Source organism: Xenopus laevis, chromosome 2S (assembly GCF_017654675.1).
Source record: "Xenopus laevis strain J_2021 chromosome 2S, Xenopus_laevis_v10.1, whole genome shotgun sequence".
In the NCBI taxonomy this organism is placed as follows: domain Eukaryota; kingdom Metazoa; phylum Chordata; class Amphibia; order Anura; family Pipidae; genus Xenopus; species Xenopus laevis.
This window is the reverse complement of record NC_054374.1, coordinates 85,139,978-85,156,363: the sequence shown is the minus strand read 5'-3', so window position 1 is coordinate 85,156,363 and position 16,386 is coordinate 85,139,978. Positions and strand designations below refer to the sequence as shown.

The window sequence follows — 16,386 nt, the reverse complement described above, 5'->3', positions numbered from 1 at the left end:
GTCTCACAATAAAATCATTTAGAAGAAATGTCCCTCATGTCGGCCAACCATATACCAGTGAAGCCTAGAAATGAACACAACCATACTTTTATAAATTGCAATTCTAATCGGCTTTGATTATAAACGAGTAAAACATCATTCCTGAGGAAATAACTGGCCGCGTTAAAAGAAAACTATAACTTCAAAACAGACTTTAGTGAATATGAATAGTTTGTGTGGTGTCTTAATCCTTCAGTTCAAAACATACAGTACCACATCAACCTCCTTTGTGCTATGGTCCTAGCACCCTTGTCAGGAACCTTCCTGGGCTGTAGGAGCTCAGTGTAAAGAAATGGTCCAATCCCAGCACGGTATTCAGATTTAAGTATAAGCATTGAGTCACTTGGGCTGGATGATAAAGGCCATGACAATGGATGACAAGACTTAGCAGTATGCCATGCCTGGAGCAAGAAGTTTCCAAGTAGAGGTCTATATTCCATCAATTTCATGAAGTAGCATACAGTATGAAGCTGCATTTCTGTAACTGGACACTGCCAGCATACAGGGCAATATACCAAATGTCATAATATGGCAGCTAACTAATCACAAACTATTAACAATTTCACTTACAGATTTGATGTGGGACTTTCACCTTTAGTTTTCAACAGGCTTAAACTTCATTGTGCTCTAGTTCTATTCCGAATCGATGGGGGATTTTCGGTTTTCCCTTTCTCAGTGTGCTCTTAGTAGGCATATTTATATGTGTCTATTTTGGTAAAATAAATAAAATCTTTTAAAATGTCCGAGAAAATGAGATGCAAGATCGTCGAAGTGCCATAGAACAAGTACATTACTACATATTCTTTCCTGGTGGTATAATATTAAGAAGCAATATTCTTGCTGTGGATTAACAATTTATAGAGTATTTAACACGGTCACTGATAGGAGAATCAATACCATATAGCAGTGGCATGGCACAGTTCAAGGTAGCAGTGAAAGTGTTATGGTCATTTTTTAGCACTCAAGCATCACTTTTGTAAAGATGCTACAATAACATTCAGTATGCAGTTTCACAATAAAACCCTTCCCTATTTTTTTTTTTAATTTGTGCTTAGGCATGAAAATAAATTAAACAAAACAACGGAACTAGCATAGGAAACATTTTTTTAAAAAAATTGTTTTAATTGTCCCTCTGTTTTTCATGTAAATCACGATGATTTTAAAAAATGGGATTATTTTCTAGGCGCCTCTTTAGCAGTTTATTGATATTAAGCACTTATTACATTCAATCGCGTGTATGCGGTTTCTAAAGTGCATAAACCCAATGGAAAACATGCAGGAATTCTGAAGGAGAAATATCTGAAGCCATTCAGTACTCCAGTTATACTACCAACAGCGAGTTGGTATCTAGTCTTGGCACAGTGATTAAAAAAAAAAATACACAAAAAACAGTTAATCAGAAAAGCAGGGTATGTAATAATGTGCCAATATGAAAGACTGCTGGAAAGAGGCAGCAATGATTGCTGAAACTGTTGTATTAAAATAAATTAAAAACAAAATCTATATGACAGAAAGCAAATCCCAACAAAATGGGGAAAAAACGGAGGAACATTTAAAATAATTTAGCATTCCATCAAACAGGTTTGTATTAGCGACACGGTCAACATGCAGTGCTATTGTTACAGTCAATTAATGACCAATAAACCATGTTCTCTTCAGTTCCAGTAGGTTTTTCCTCTTGATATCCTACTGCGGTATTGGAAGAGCAGTCACTTTATTGCAGCACGCAATATTTTTTATAGTCGGATTCAAAGTCTTCATCCATGCTGCTAGTGTCTGCCATCTTTTTCCCATCTATCTTTGGCAGAAATTGTGCATAGTCCACCCCTTGCTGTTCATAGAAAAGGATGTATGCAGAGTCGGTGTCAATTTCATCAGGGTGCAATTCCTGCAAAAGAAGAAGAAAGCGCTGAACAGAAATGGAGAGGAGTAAGTGGGCAGGAAATTTAGACTGATGTAGTTGGCAGTTATGGGTAGAAAAAGGTTTTAGTGGCTTTATTTACCACTAACTAATAAACCACATCTACATTTTCCCCCACACACACACACACACTGCAATTCTTATATGTCTTGGGAATGGCTGAAGGACGTAGGACACAAGCACATGTGCAGGGTTGCAGATAATAGTGGGTAATCATCACATATACAAGTGTTCTGACACTTTAATTTCCAATGGATGACGTGAGTCTAATGAGTGAGTCTGAGAAAGAACAATTCTTCTATATGGTGATTCACAAATAACATAAGCTAAATATACTTGCTTTGGAAGGTTATGATTCAGTTTCCTAGGTAATTTCTTACTGGAAAGATACTGAAACACGGGCAGCCTTCAGGCAGGAATTTTAAAGCATTACCTGATTTACCACAATGCCTAAAGTGTCAGGAATTGCTAACAGAACAAGTGTCTTGCGGTGACAGATACTGCACTAGGGATATGTCCTGTGCCAACTGAAAAATCTGTATATGACAGTATGAATGCCGTGACTAACTAATACGTTTAACGTGACAATATTTCTCACACAGCCACATTCTTCCATCTATTCACCTCCACAATGTATATTCGGTATACATATACAGGTATGGGGATCCGTTATCCAGAAACCCGTTTTGTAGAAGGCTCAAAACTACGGAAAGGCAGTCTCCCATAGACTCCATTTTATCCAAATTTTAATTTTCCTTTTTCACAGATGACATCATCTTCCACGCGATCTTCTTCCTGCTTTGACCGGTGAATGCGCAGTAGGAGCATTTCGCCGGTACGATCTACTGCGCATGCGCCAAAAGTACTTCGTGACTTTTGGCGCATGTGCAGTAGATCCGTACCGGAGAAATGCTCCTACTGCGCATGCGCCAAAACGCCAGTCAAAGCAGGAAGAAGATTGCGTGGAAGAAGATGTCGTCTGTGAACTCCCTGGACTGGACCTGCACAGAAGGGTAAGTAACAAGTTAGGGGCATTTGCCAAATGGTACGGGTAGGCCAGGGGGGAGGATGGGCAACACACAGGAGGGGGGGAGGGTTTTTGCCCCAACTAGGTTTCCTTCCCCTTTAAGACTCCTTTCAATAATATTCATAAACCCCAAAAGCACTTTTCTGATCAACAGTTTTTTTAAAGCAGAACTATCCGTAAATGAAAATTTAAAGTGGACCTGTCACCTAGACACAATAAGCTGTATAATAAAAGTCCTTTTCAAATTAAACATAAAATCCAATTTCTATTTTTTATTAAAGCATTCATAGCTGTTGTAAACTCATTTAAAAATCTCAGCTGTCAATCAAATATTGTCTGCCACTCCTCTATGCCATGGGCATAGAGGTGGGGCAGACAATTACTTTAACTTTCCATTCAGTACTTTCAAGATGTCACTGCTCTCCACATATTCCCCTGTTCTGTTAACCATTTAATTGTGTAGCCAGTGCATGGGGATGGACATCAGGTCCCCCATTCTGATGCACAAACAAGATTCTGAGATGATACAAGGCTTGTCTTAATAACAATGTCCACAAAATGGCTGCTGCCTGCTTGCTATAATTTCGAAATCCGAGACTGAAGGAAACAAGATTCAAATAATTTATATTGTGTAATTAAAGTTCATTTTGCTTGGCTAATGTGATAAAATAGGATTTTGAATAATTTTTTTTGGGTGACGGGTCCCCTTTAATATAAGCTTCATCATACTGAAATATGAAACTTTGTAAATACAATCAATTAAAAATGCTGCAACATTTCTGAAATAATCAAGTTTATCTTCACTATTCCCCTCTCAGCATCTGTTTCTCTTCATTCTGTCTTCATGCAGCAGTCGGGTGTCAGATATTCATTGACAGTAAGAGCCAATATTTCTTATAGGGGGGGCTTCCTTCCCTAGCAGATGTATTAGAGCTCACTCAAATAACTGATTCCAGTACAAACAAAATCTAACACAATAACTGCCTTTTGCACAAATTCTGCATGTAGAGAGACATGATGTCTGGTGATTTTAATAGAATGAGCTCTAACACATCTTCTTGACAAGGATATAAGATATATTGGATATAACTGTCAATGAATACCTGACACCCAACTCCTGCATGAAGAGAGAATGAAGAGAAACAGATGCTGAGAGAGGAATAGTGAAGATAAACTTGATTATTTCAGAAACCTTACAGAATTTTTAATTGATTGTATTTAGAAAGTTTCTTATTTCAGTAAACTGACACTTATATTAAATTTTCATTTTCTCAATAGTTCCCCTTTAAGGAACAGTAACTTCTAAAATTAAAGGAATGACAACATAATGTATTGTTGTCCTGCACTTGTAAAACTGGTTAATTTCTTCAGAATCTCTACTATTAGTTTATAGTAAGTCCCTTAGTAAATTAATTTCCTATTCAATCAATTTCATGTTACAATGTTAAATATATTGCACAACCCTTGAAGATTGAAGTTAATCACAATCAATGATGTAAATTCATCAATAATAATTCATCAACTGTTAAAAACATTAACGAGACTGGGTGGGGAGCTTGCCATGTTTTTAAAGGAGAACTCAACCACCGAATTATAAAAAGCCCCTACCTAGTAAGCAAGATAGTAATCCTATAGTAGCTATGTTTTATGGGAAAAATGTTCATCTGGTGTATGCTAAAATGCAAAAAAGTAAATGTATTAAACAAGTAACCCGGGCCCAGAAAAAAAAGGCAGGGGGGGGGTTGTCCCAAAGAAGGGCAGAATTATATGATCCACTTTATTACAGTTGCCCTTTCATGTCAATCAAAAAAGCACCACAAAACAGGATATAACAACACGTCATTTATTTATAAAAGTAGCATAATAAATTCTGCTGGAACATATGAAGGCACATTTCATACCTTGCAGCTGCTGTCATTGTAGCAGTACCACTTCGCATTTGGATTTTTGGCATACGTGACATAATGACCTCCACCCAATATTCCTGAATGGCACTAGAATAAATAAGAGAGAATGTGTGGTTGGTATTGCCAGAGACTCCTCCAGAAATGCATAGCTTCAATCTTAGTCTCTTATTTTCTCACTTTCTAAATAGAAATGTTACAGCTTCTGAACTGTGCAGTTATAATAGCCCCTTACAGATTTATTACAGGTATAGGATCCATTATCCAAAAACCCCTTATACATAAAAGTCCCAATTACGGGAAGACTCTCCAATCTCTCACAGATTCCATTATAATCAAATAATTCAAATGTTTTAAAATGATTTCCTTTCAATCTGTAATAATTAAACAGTGCCTGGACTTTATCCCAACTAAGATCTAATTAATCATTACTAGAGGCAAAACAATCCTATTGAGTTTAATCAATAAATTATTTTTCAGTCAGTTTAAGGTATGGTGATCCAAATTACAGAAAAATCCCCAGGTCCTGCGAAATTTGGATAACAAGTTCCATACCTGTACTTTGATGCACATTTATCAAGTGATTAAAAAAAAGTCAGGAAACTTTTTTTTTGAGCTATGTACTGTGTAAATAGATTGCCTTGTTTAATATTAAGCGCTATGACTATTGCATCACCCTTTTCCAATTAATCAACAGTTTGGAGTATAATGGTTAAAGACAGGTTTAATCTTTCAAATAGTTTCAATCTTTAAAAACTACTGATACATAAGCTAATTTGTTAGATAATTTCATTGCAGGCAAAGCGGTCGCTTGAGTGGTCCCTGAGTTCCATTAAAGGCAGCTGTTAGAATTGATACAATAGTTGCTAATATTCCACAGATGCAGCTGATAAATGTATCAATAAATTGCATCAACTAAGGGGCAGAATTATTAAGGGTCGAATTGAAAATTAGAATTTTTTAAAAAAAAAAAAAGACGGGAATTATTCAAACTCAACTCGAATTTTTAAAAATTCTAATTCATTTTTCAGGATTTGTTTAAGTTTGGCCCTTTAAGAATTCAAATGTGTCTATTCACCACCTAAAACCTGCAGAATTCCTGTATAAGTCAATAGGAGAGATCCAGTGACCAGTTTAAAGATGTTTGCAGCCTTCCTGACATTCAAGTTCTTTTCGGAGATGAACTCGAATCGAGTTTGGTTGAATTTGAGTTTTCGGGTCGGTAAAATTAGTCCGAGTTTTACATATTTGATTTTTTTAATAATCCCCCAATCGAATTTTGAGTAAAATCAAATTTTTGCGAGTTAAAAAATACTCGGAAAAAAATGTGAAATTCGACCCTTGATAAATGTGCCTCTAAATGTAGCAATTTGTAACAATTCTGAATCTGCTCCTGGATCACTGAGCTGCCACACTGAGACACTACAGACACAAACAGACTTTAGACAGACATATTGGGAAAAGTATAAAAAAAAATTTAAAATCAATTGAAAAAAGTCTTTATTTCCGGGGAACAATCTGAAAACAAATCAACTGAAACAAGTGTTTGGAAGGTGAACAACCCCTTTTAAGGGGATGTAAACCCAAACAACTAACTGATATAAACTTACTCTGGATGCTTATCTAACAATTTACATAAACTTTTCCGGGATATTTGCATTTTCAGACTGCTAATACTAGGTCACCAATCTTAGGGTTAACTAAATATAGGAAATGTATGAATAGATATCCTTTACTATATTAATTTCAGAAAAAAAAAAACAATTTGAAATTTCATAAACCCACCACTAATTTTATACACCCCACTCCTTTTCTTTTTAAGCTTGGAATATACATAGATGTGGCTTTGCAATCGAAACACAACATAATAAGACTTGACTGCAGATTACTAGAAATACAGAAATACAGACTACTAGAATAGAGAAAAATACAATTGCAGTTAAAATGTTGGGCAGTGGCCCTGCTTACCGAAATTGCATAAAGGTTGTAAATAGGTTGACAGCTGATGTCATCTCTTTGGTCATCAGTGCCGCCCTCTTCTTCCCCTGTGTTGTTTTCCAGCTGCCCATTGCTGCATGTGTTTTGTTCATAATTTAGCCCATTGGTTAAGACCACCTCTGTATCCTGAACAGTGGGAACCTCCCCTTGACTTCCACAAAGCCCCTTACTGGAGTCTACCATATCTGAACCATCTTTCATTTCATTATCAGTGCCATTTTCTTTGTTTTGATCCAGATTTTCTTTGCTACTTGAAAGTTTTTTTACTCCAATTTGAGGCAAACGAAGACGACCTTTACCCCTTCCTAAGCTTCTCGGGCTATGGGTTGGGCTATTATTTTTGCTCGAGCAGTTTATAGTCACTTTCCTTCCTTGAGATGGTGATGCTGCAACTAAACAAAACAATTTGTTTGTGTACATGAACACCAGTAATCTCAATACAAATAAATAAATATATATATCATACTTTTTTACAAATATAAAGCAAAAATATAGTTATCTGAAATTGGTTTAATACTGTACATGCATGTACTATACATGACCTATAGGTAACTTTTAGGGGCTGATTCACTAAGCTCGAGTGAAGGATTTGAATGAAAAATACTTCGAATTTCGAAGTATTTTTTGGGTACTTCGACCATCGAATTGGTTAAATTCGTTCGAATTCGAACGAAATCGAACGAATCGAACGAAAAATCGTTCGACTATTCGACCATTCGATAGTCGAAGTACTTCCCCTTTAAAAAAAACTTCGACCCCCTACTTCGGCAGCTAAAAGCTACCGAAGTCAATGTTAGCCTATGGGGAAGGTCCCCATAGGCTTGCCTGTGATTTTTTGATCGAAGGATTTTCCTTCGATCGTTGGATTAAAATCCTTCGAATCGTTCGATTCGAAGGATTTAATCGTTCGATCGAACGGAAAATCCTTCGATCGATCGATCGCAGGATTTGCGCTAAATCCTTCGACTTCGATATTCGAAGTCGAAGGATTTCAATTCGAGGGTCGAATTTCGAAGTATTTTTAACTTCGAAATTCGACCCTTAATGAATCTGCCCCTTAATGTACATTCATATTTTAAAAAGTAGATTTTTTAGTGTCAATATCACTTTAAGCAATGAATCCAAAATTAACCAGCAATTACATTTCAACAAAAACATGTTGACAGGAACAAGCTAATACTTGGCCACAATATTCCACAGTTAAAGGGAACCTCTCACTTTTTTGCTGACAGGAGGATTGTAATTAAAAAGTTAACAATACTCACATACCTCCATCTTTTTCTAAATAACTGTAACTAATGCAGAGTTTTAAAAGTGTGCACGAGACTCCACAAGTCCTGGCTTTCTGAAAGTCGGCACGCAAAGTCTCAAGGTAAAAACTATAGTATCTACAGACAGATCTATATAGTGCACCTCTATAATGTACAATTATTTTCTATTAATTGGTTTGCAGAAACATAGAACCTTATGCAGTGGCATCTAAACAATAGTGCTTATGGACATAATAGTTTCATACTGCAGCGCTATTGTGGATACCTTGAAAAGGATTTCTAACAATGCTATGAAAGTCTGTTATTGTACACATTAAATACTAACCTTTTATATTGTTTCCTGTTGAAAAGTTGAGGACTGGCTGATTTCGGCAAGCTGCATCAGCATCTCCAGAAAGGATTGAGTTTGCAAGCTCCTTCTTCCCTTCTACCTGGGGTAAACGTGTCTCCGACTGATCTTCAGTTTGAAGCACCATTTGCTTTTTCTGGTACAGCGTTGGTCCTTTAGGAACAAAAAAGGCACTCGGATCGAAGCTCTCTTGAGGAAATTTTACAATTTTCTGAGACTTTATCCAGCGGCCATTGACAAACTGGAACCTTTTCAAGTGGAATATCTGAAATTTAAAAGAAAAAGAAACAAAATACCAAGACTATATTACATTTGCTCCTGATATGAAATGTACTTAGTAAAATATATACAGACCTATTTTAATAGTGTGATTTTAAAATTCCCTGAAATATCAGATCAAAAAGACAGAATCAAAATGACACTAATGTCACACAAGTGAGTTTCCCTACCAGAAATAGCTTGTGCAGCTTTAAAAGAAATTGTCACTGTCACTGCTAATAACTCCGATAAAGCATCCCTTTGCTTTAAAACACAGAAGAATGTTAGGCCCAAATCTGCCTATTAAAGGGATGCTGTCATGGGAAATTTTTTTCAAAATGAATCAGTTAATAGTGCTGCTCCAGCAGAATTCTAAACTAAAATCCATTTCTCAAAAGAGTAAACAGATTTTTTTTATATTCAATTTTGAAATCTGACATGGGGCTAGACATAGTCAATTTCCCAGCTGCCCCAAGTCATGTGACTTGTGCTCTGGTAAACTTCAATCACTCTTTACTGCTGTACTGCAAGTTGGACAAACAAAAGAACAACGGGAATGTAACTAGATAACAGCTCCCTAACACAAGATAACAGCTGCCTGGTAGATCTAAGAACAACACTCAATAGTAAAAACCCATGTCCCACTGAGACACGTTCAGTTACATTGAGAAAGAAAAACAGCAGCCTGCCAGAAAGCATTTCTCTCCTAAAGTGCAGGCAGAAGTCACATGACCGGGGCAGCTGGGAAATTGACAATATGTCTAGCCCCATGTCAGATTTCAAAATTGAATATAAAAAAATCTGTTTGCTCTTTTGAGAAATGGATTTCAGTACAGAATTCTGCTGGAGCAGCACTATTAACTGATGCGTTTTGAAAAAAAACATGTTTTCCGATGACAGGATCCCTTTAATGTTGTGACTTTTTTTTTTTTGGTTGTGGTCACCTATTTTTTAACTGCCATTAAACTCAATTGTATTTAACCCACTGCTGCATATGTTAGCAATCAAGGAAAAACGCGATCATGAAAATATAGTCCACATTTTTTTTCTGGAATTAAAATGGCCTCTGCAGTTTTAAAACTGCATTTTATCATTTCAGGAATACCGTTCATGTTGGAATACCTTATAGGCTAAAGCTAGTCCACTGGCTTTTAACTTGCCATAACTTTTCCTATTACAATAGTTCATCCACAAAACAGAAGCCTATATATTATATTTCAATAGAACCAGCACATATTGACTATGCACCTCAAGTTTATATTTGGAAGAGAGCGCACACACCTTTTGAGATATAGATATTCAGGTATGGGGTAAATTATCCATAAACCCTTTATACATAAAGCTCCATATTACAGGAAGGCCTTGTTCTGTACACTATTTTAATTAAATTATTTACAATTTTATACATGGATTTCCTTAATCTCTGTAATAATAAAACAGTACCATATACTTGATCCCAGCGAAGATATAATTAATCCTCATTAGAAGCAGAACAGTCCTATTGGGTTTATTTAATGTTTATTTAATATTTAAATGCTTTAAGATATGGAGATGCAAATTATAGAAAGACAACGTATTCAAAAAACCCCAGGTCCCTAGCATTCTGTATAACCTTAAGGCTATGACCATGATCACAGGAAAAAATATCCAATCAAAAGGTAAATTATGTTTTACAAATGCTATGGAAAGCAAAGAAACATGTCCCTATCATTTTTTGATCTTTGCCACACAGCAAGACAAATAGAGATAAAAATAAGATGGCAAACATTGGTATGCTGGAAACATATGATGTATCTCAACAGGGCTACAGATTAATCTCTGCAGGATAAAGCTAGCAAATGTTCTATATTGTTTCTGCTAATATCTAATTACTTACTGAATAATTTATACTGTAATGGATGCCAAAATAAAGACCCCAAAATAGTTTTGCTCTGCATATCATCATGTCTGTATTGGAATTACACCAGTACAGCAAGTGTCCATAGAGCTATTTAGAAATGAAAAGCTGAAATAAACAGAATTGCGCTGCCCTTAAAATGACAAGACAAGATGAGCTTCTCTTGGCTTCAGTTTGTGTTGTAATGGAATAGATAATTTTATATAAAAATATACGAGGGGATAGATTTAACAAATTATGTTATAATTAACAAATATATCTGGATTCTAGGATTTATAATCTCGTTAAAGAACAATGAAAGGCATTTTTACTTGGGGGTGCCAATAGTTAGGCACCCCAGCTGATTGTTTAAACTTACATGAAACCCTGGGCCAGTGCTCCTATCAGCAGAAAACTGCACCGGGCCAGGGTTATTCCAGAAAGCACCACTGATCGATCCTCTGCTTCTTCTTTCTTCAAATTTAATGGGGCAGGCGCATGCACAGCTGCGAGAAGAAAGAAGAAGCAGGAAGAGGATCGATCCATGGTCCTCGCTGGAATAACCACGAGGTGGTGCAGTTAGACCCCCATTTGAAAATTGGAAAGAGTCAAAAGAAAAGGGCAAACAGTTAAAAAGCTATAAAAATAATGAAGACCAATTGAAAAGTTTCTTAGAATTGGACATTCTATAGTATGGTAAAAGTGAACTTAAAAGTTAACTTTAAGGTGAACCACCTCCATTCAAAAACACTTTATTCTGCTTTAACCATTCTTCAGTAGAGCGGCCTGTGTGTCTTGCTGCGTAACCTACTTCCTCTTAAAGGGGAGGTTCACATTTTAGACAATAGAGCTAATTTAACAACCTTTGACATATTTTTGTAATTTATCTTTATTACTTTATGGGGCACATTTACTTAGGGTCGAATATTGAGGGTTAATATCGAAGTCGAAGGATTTAGCGCTATTCGTATATCGAACGACCGAAGGAATAATCGATTAAATCCTTCGAATCAAACGGTTCGAAGGATTTTAATCCATCGCTCGAACGAAATTCAGAAAATTGCTAGAAAGCCTATGGGGACCTTCCCCATAGGGTAACATTGTACCTCGGTAGGTTTTAGTTGGCGAAGTAGGGTTTTTTTTTTTTTTTAAAAGAGACAGTTCTTCAACTATCAAATGGTCGAATAGTCGAACGATTTTTAGTTCGAATCGTTCGATTCTAAGTCGTAGTCGAAGGTCGAAGTAGCCAATTCGATGGTCGGAGTAGCCAAACAAAAAACATTCGAAATTCGAAGTTTTTTTTTCTTCTATTCCTTCACTCGAGCTAAGTAAATGTGTTTCCTTTCAGAGATACATATCAATTGTGCTGAATTGCCTTAATTTGTCTCTTACATACTTTTGCAACACACAAATATGGAACTTTGCATCATTTTCCTTAATAAATAAATTAACAAGCATTAAACGTTTTTGATTCTGTTTAACTTTGTTTTCTTTACCTAAGACTTGTGTGAAAAAACAATCACATTATATCATATTTAGGAAAAAATAATCATTCCAAAGGGTATACAAACTTGCAAGGAACACTGTAACAACAACAATTGAATTTACCAAGATTGGTGGAAGTCTCCAAAGGTCAAGTTTTTTAGTGGCTAAACAGTGAGTTTTACATTTGGAACAATAATACATTTCATCTTCTCCAAGTTCTTCCTCACTAGTGAAAGCTCTGAGACAGCTATCAAGGTTTATTGGCTCAGCTTGTGCTCGACGACTCTGTTCAACACTCTCATGCTCTTCAACAATCTGCACCAAAGCAAGCAGGTAGAGATCAATTTATTAATTACTATATGCAACCTTGCAACCCTCAATCTTGTTTTATATGTTGTTTTTCTTACAATAATCTGCACTAAATTAGTAAACACTCAAACTGCTTACCCGTTCTTGTGATGTCTGGTAACGAAGATGAAGGGCTGTGGGGTCCCAATCCACAGCAATGTATGCATTGCCAATATAAGCACGGTCCTCAGAACAATCAATTTTGCACCCCCTGCAGAACCTGAATGAAAACCAATTAAAAAATACATTATTCGAAGAGAGAAACATGTTAGGTTGTAGCATAGATAGGTGGAAAAATAAAACACACAGATTACATACAAATACTGATAGATACACAAGACAAAGACGGTCCTGCTCATTAGAGCTTACATAGACAATGAACTACTCCAGACATAACCAATGTATCAGACCCTACATAGAAAAATGCATGTTCTCACGGTATTATCTTTAAAGGGGTTGTTCACCTTCCAAACAATTTTTTTCCAATTTAGTTGTTTTTAGATTGTTCCCCAGAAATAAAGACTTTTTTCATATACTTTCCATTATTTATCTTTTACGTTTTTTCCAAAATCTAAGTTTAAAGGTGAATGTTTGTGTCTGTGGTGTTTGAGTCTGGCAGCTCAGTAATTCAGGTGCAGACTCTAAACTGTTTAGTTGATACATTTCTCAGCAACATCTCTGGAGTATTAGCAACTATTGTATCAGTTCTAACAGCTGCCTCAGAGATTCTGCTCAGCAGGGACAAAGATATGTATCAACTTAATGTATCCATTTACAACAGTTTACAGGATCGGCGACCCCCCTCCTCCCAGAGCTGCTTCAGAAGGTGAAACATGACTCTTTACACTTCAATATTAGATAAACGGTGACACATAGAAAATAGAAAGTTACTGGAAAAAGTCATTATTTCTGGTGATCTATCTGAAACCAACAAGTTGTTTGAAGGTGAATCACTCCTTTAAGGGAATAATTGAGTCCTTCTAAATTTCACCCCATCCACTACAACAAAATGAAAAAATTGTTAAGGTCAGAAAAGCACTAAGCACCGTTCAAACATAATATTTACCTGTACCAAGGGCAAGAAGCACAGGAATTACCATCTTTCTGAACCACTCGCAGAGTGAAAGGATACTGATAGCCCATGCTATCATCGCTAAATATGGGGATAAATAAATATTAAAATTTGAAATCATCAGATTCTTCAATAAAAAAAAAAAAAAAGCAATAACAAAATATGGATACATGAGACTCAGATTCGGATATCATGATTTTCAGTCAGCTAACTGGTCAAATGATTGCATGACATCTTTCCTTACACAATCTGGTTTAGTATTTCAGGGGACAACTAAAACTGTTTAATTCATTATAAATACATTTTCTATGTAATGTGAATCCAGTCACTTATATTCAGTTATTGGTTATCAAACAGACATGTGTACATTAAATCTAATATGGAATTGGCAATTGTAATGGGCTTAATTCATGTTTAAATGATTTTTTAGCAGACAAAAGAATGTTGGGCAAAATGATGGAAAGATCTCATCTGGAAAACCCCAGGTCTCAAGCATTCTGTATAAAATATACCATACCTGTATTTTTTTAAAGACATACAGGTTTAACGTTTTTTTTACTTCTTACCATACCAAACAACAGAGGTATCTTAAAGCTCCATAATCCTTAAACTTGAGGGAGGAGCTTTAGGACCTTTTACTTATGGTATCCCAGAACAAACAACAAGGGCCTGGTCTAGGCTCACGCTTCTGCCTATAACAGCCGCCTTTCGCTTGGAGAGGAGCCCTGCGCTACTTGGATGTTCCAGGTATTAATGTGAGAGAACCAAGGCAAGAGTTCTGGGCAGGCAAGGGAACTGTAATGTATGACAGGAAGGAAGGGGAAAAGGAAGCATAGTCGAGGGACAGGTCAAGGTCAATACCAATCAGGCAGTGCAGTACGGAATCAGGAGCCAGAGGTGTAGTCGAGGTCCCAGGCCGAGTTAAAAACAAATCATTAGTCAGGATCCAAAAGGTCAGTTACAGGCAAAGTCCCGTACAGGTGGCGAATTAGCAGAAGTCAGGGAAAGTCAGGGTTCAAAGAACAGAAAAACAGACTAGAAGTGCACCCAAGAACTACCAGGAAATAGACCTGCATTGGACAGTGACTGCTTGGTTAAGGCCCCTTTAAATATTTGAATTTCAGCTGAGCAAGATGGCGTCACACACATCGCTGATAAAAAGGATGCGCAAGTCAGACTGAAGAGGTTGTCCCTGCAGGGAGCATGGCCGTCCCCACCGCCCCACTAGATCACGGAGTAGCGTTACAGGACCATGTTTTTGGTATGATATGAACTTTTGTTTATGGTGATTTGTATGCATCCAATAAATGATGGCTTTCTCCCATCTATACATTTAATATATAGAGATGTTAATTGTTCATAGCAACATATGTGACTGTGTGTCCCTACTATAACTATGTTTTAATGCTAACTCTCTGACTGACTTATTGTGCATTCTAGATACAAATGGGAATTGCCACACTGCAGATTCAAAATTAAGAGCGGTGCATTTATTTCTTTGTCACCATATTATCTCTGCTTGGCCAAACACCACAAATACATGTGACTTGATGGGGAGGACTGGTTGGTCCACATGTGGCTTGCTAAAGATAAAATGATAGAACAGTTATTCATAAGTGTATGATGATACTTGCCAGTCTTGTGCATGGTTACTTGATTCCTGTGGAGGAAGTGGACTTGCAAGCCTGGAAACCTGAATCCAAACGGCATCGTACAAGTCTTTCTTTCTTGTGTGTACTGTGCAAGGAACAATTAATGGCATTCCGAAGAGGCTGGGGCGATTTTTTTGAAATGACAAAAAGTACAACTCAGTCCTCATCTAGAACGACAGAAAATGTAGTTGGCTGAGTATTATGACAGAAGTATGGATTTGTTTTAAATATAAACACAGTTTTTCACATTTACAGGCCCAGGGAACATTTTATTAGTGATATACAAAGTTATTTGTATGCAGTAATGTGCATATATGCAAAGACACTTTGGACCTAAGAGCAAGCAAATTATATTGGAATTGTAATAAGTTCTAATCATTCGATCTTGTAGTATTTTACTGGCCTAGCCAGCACTGGAATTCACCACTTAGTTAGAATCATTCAGCAGTTAAATTAGTACATAAGGTTGATGGACACATCAGTAGTATTTTTTGCATCAACGCTAAATAGATATTAGTACATTAAAAACTGCCTCTCAAATCACATATAAAAATTCATATCGCAGTGCTTTTCATTTCTATTTACAACTCACATGCCCTGTTATTTGCAAAATATCATTAAGTACAGAAGCCTAAAGGGAGACCGTAATGGTGCAGTACGTGCCCTTTTTCAACATTAGTTTAGAGATTGTGCTGAACACAATGAAGACAGGCATAAAGTAAGGAATATGTATGTTTTTCGTTATTTCTTGCACTAAGCATTAAAAACTCTGACACTGAAATTCAAGTCACATTTTACTTTCTGAGAAATACTATGGAGCAGGCAATCTTCTAAGTTGTTGAAATAGTTTAAAAAAAGATTTATTGTGTCCACAGCCTTACGCGTTTTGTGTTACAAACACTCATAGGTAGCCTTTTTTTAGATAAAGAGTAGCCCATTATTACAAAGGGATTCTCTGGTAGTAGAATGTGATTTTACTTTTAAAATTAGAATATCATACAACCATACATATCTGCTAATTAAAACAATAAGGAAAATGTATATGCAGAATAAAGACTTACTGACTGAAATAATTCTGAAAAAGGATTTTCTAAAAATATCAAACCTAAATTGATCAACAGCACACACATATTTCAATTGCAATTTAAAAACTAATAACCCTTTTCCTCTTGCTTTTACCATACAA

At 36.3% G+C, this 16,386-nt stretch overlaps 1 protein-coding gene across 2 annotated transcripts in view; it reads right to left on the bottom strand.

Moving 5' to 3' along the window:
* Positions 1-659: 659 nt before the first annotated feature.
* usp32.S (ubiquitin specific peptidase 32 S homeolog) overlaps positions 660-16,386 on the bottom strand; it is a 101,437-nt gene continuing 85,710 nt past the window's right edge. For both annotated transcript variants that reach the window (XM_018249615.2, XM_018249617.2), the window contains exons 27-34: positions 15,183-15,367; positions 13,543-13,629; positions 12,576-12,696; positions 12,252-12,443; positions 8,486-8,774; positions 6,860-7,281; positions 4,889-4,981; positions 660-1,927 (exon numbers count right to left, since the gene is read on the bottom strand). In XM_018249615.2, the coding sequence (XP_018105104.1) occupies positions 1,754-1,927; positions 4,889-4,981; positions 6,860-7,281; positions 8,486-8,774; positions 12,252-12,443; positions 12,576-12,696; positions 13,543-13,629; positions 15,183-15,367 (1,563 nt within the window). In that variant the 3' untranslated portion in view covers positions 660-1,753. The remainder of the gene's footprint in view (positions 1,928-4,888; positions 4,982-6,859; positions 7,282-8,485; positions 8,775-12,251; positions 12,444-12,575; positions 12,697-13,542; positions 13,630-15,182; positions 15,368-16,386) is intronic.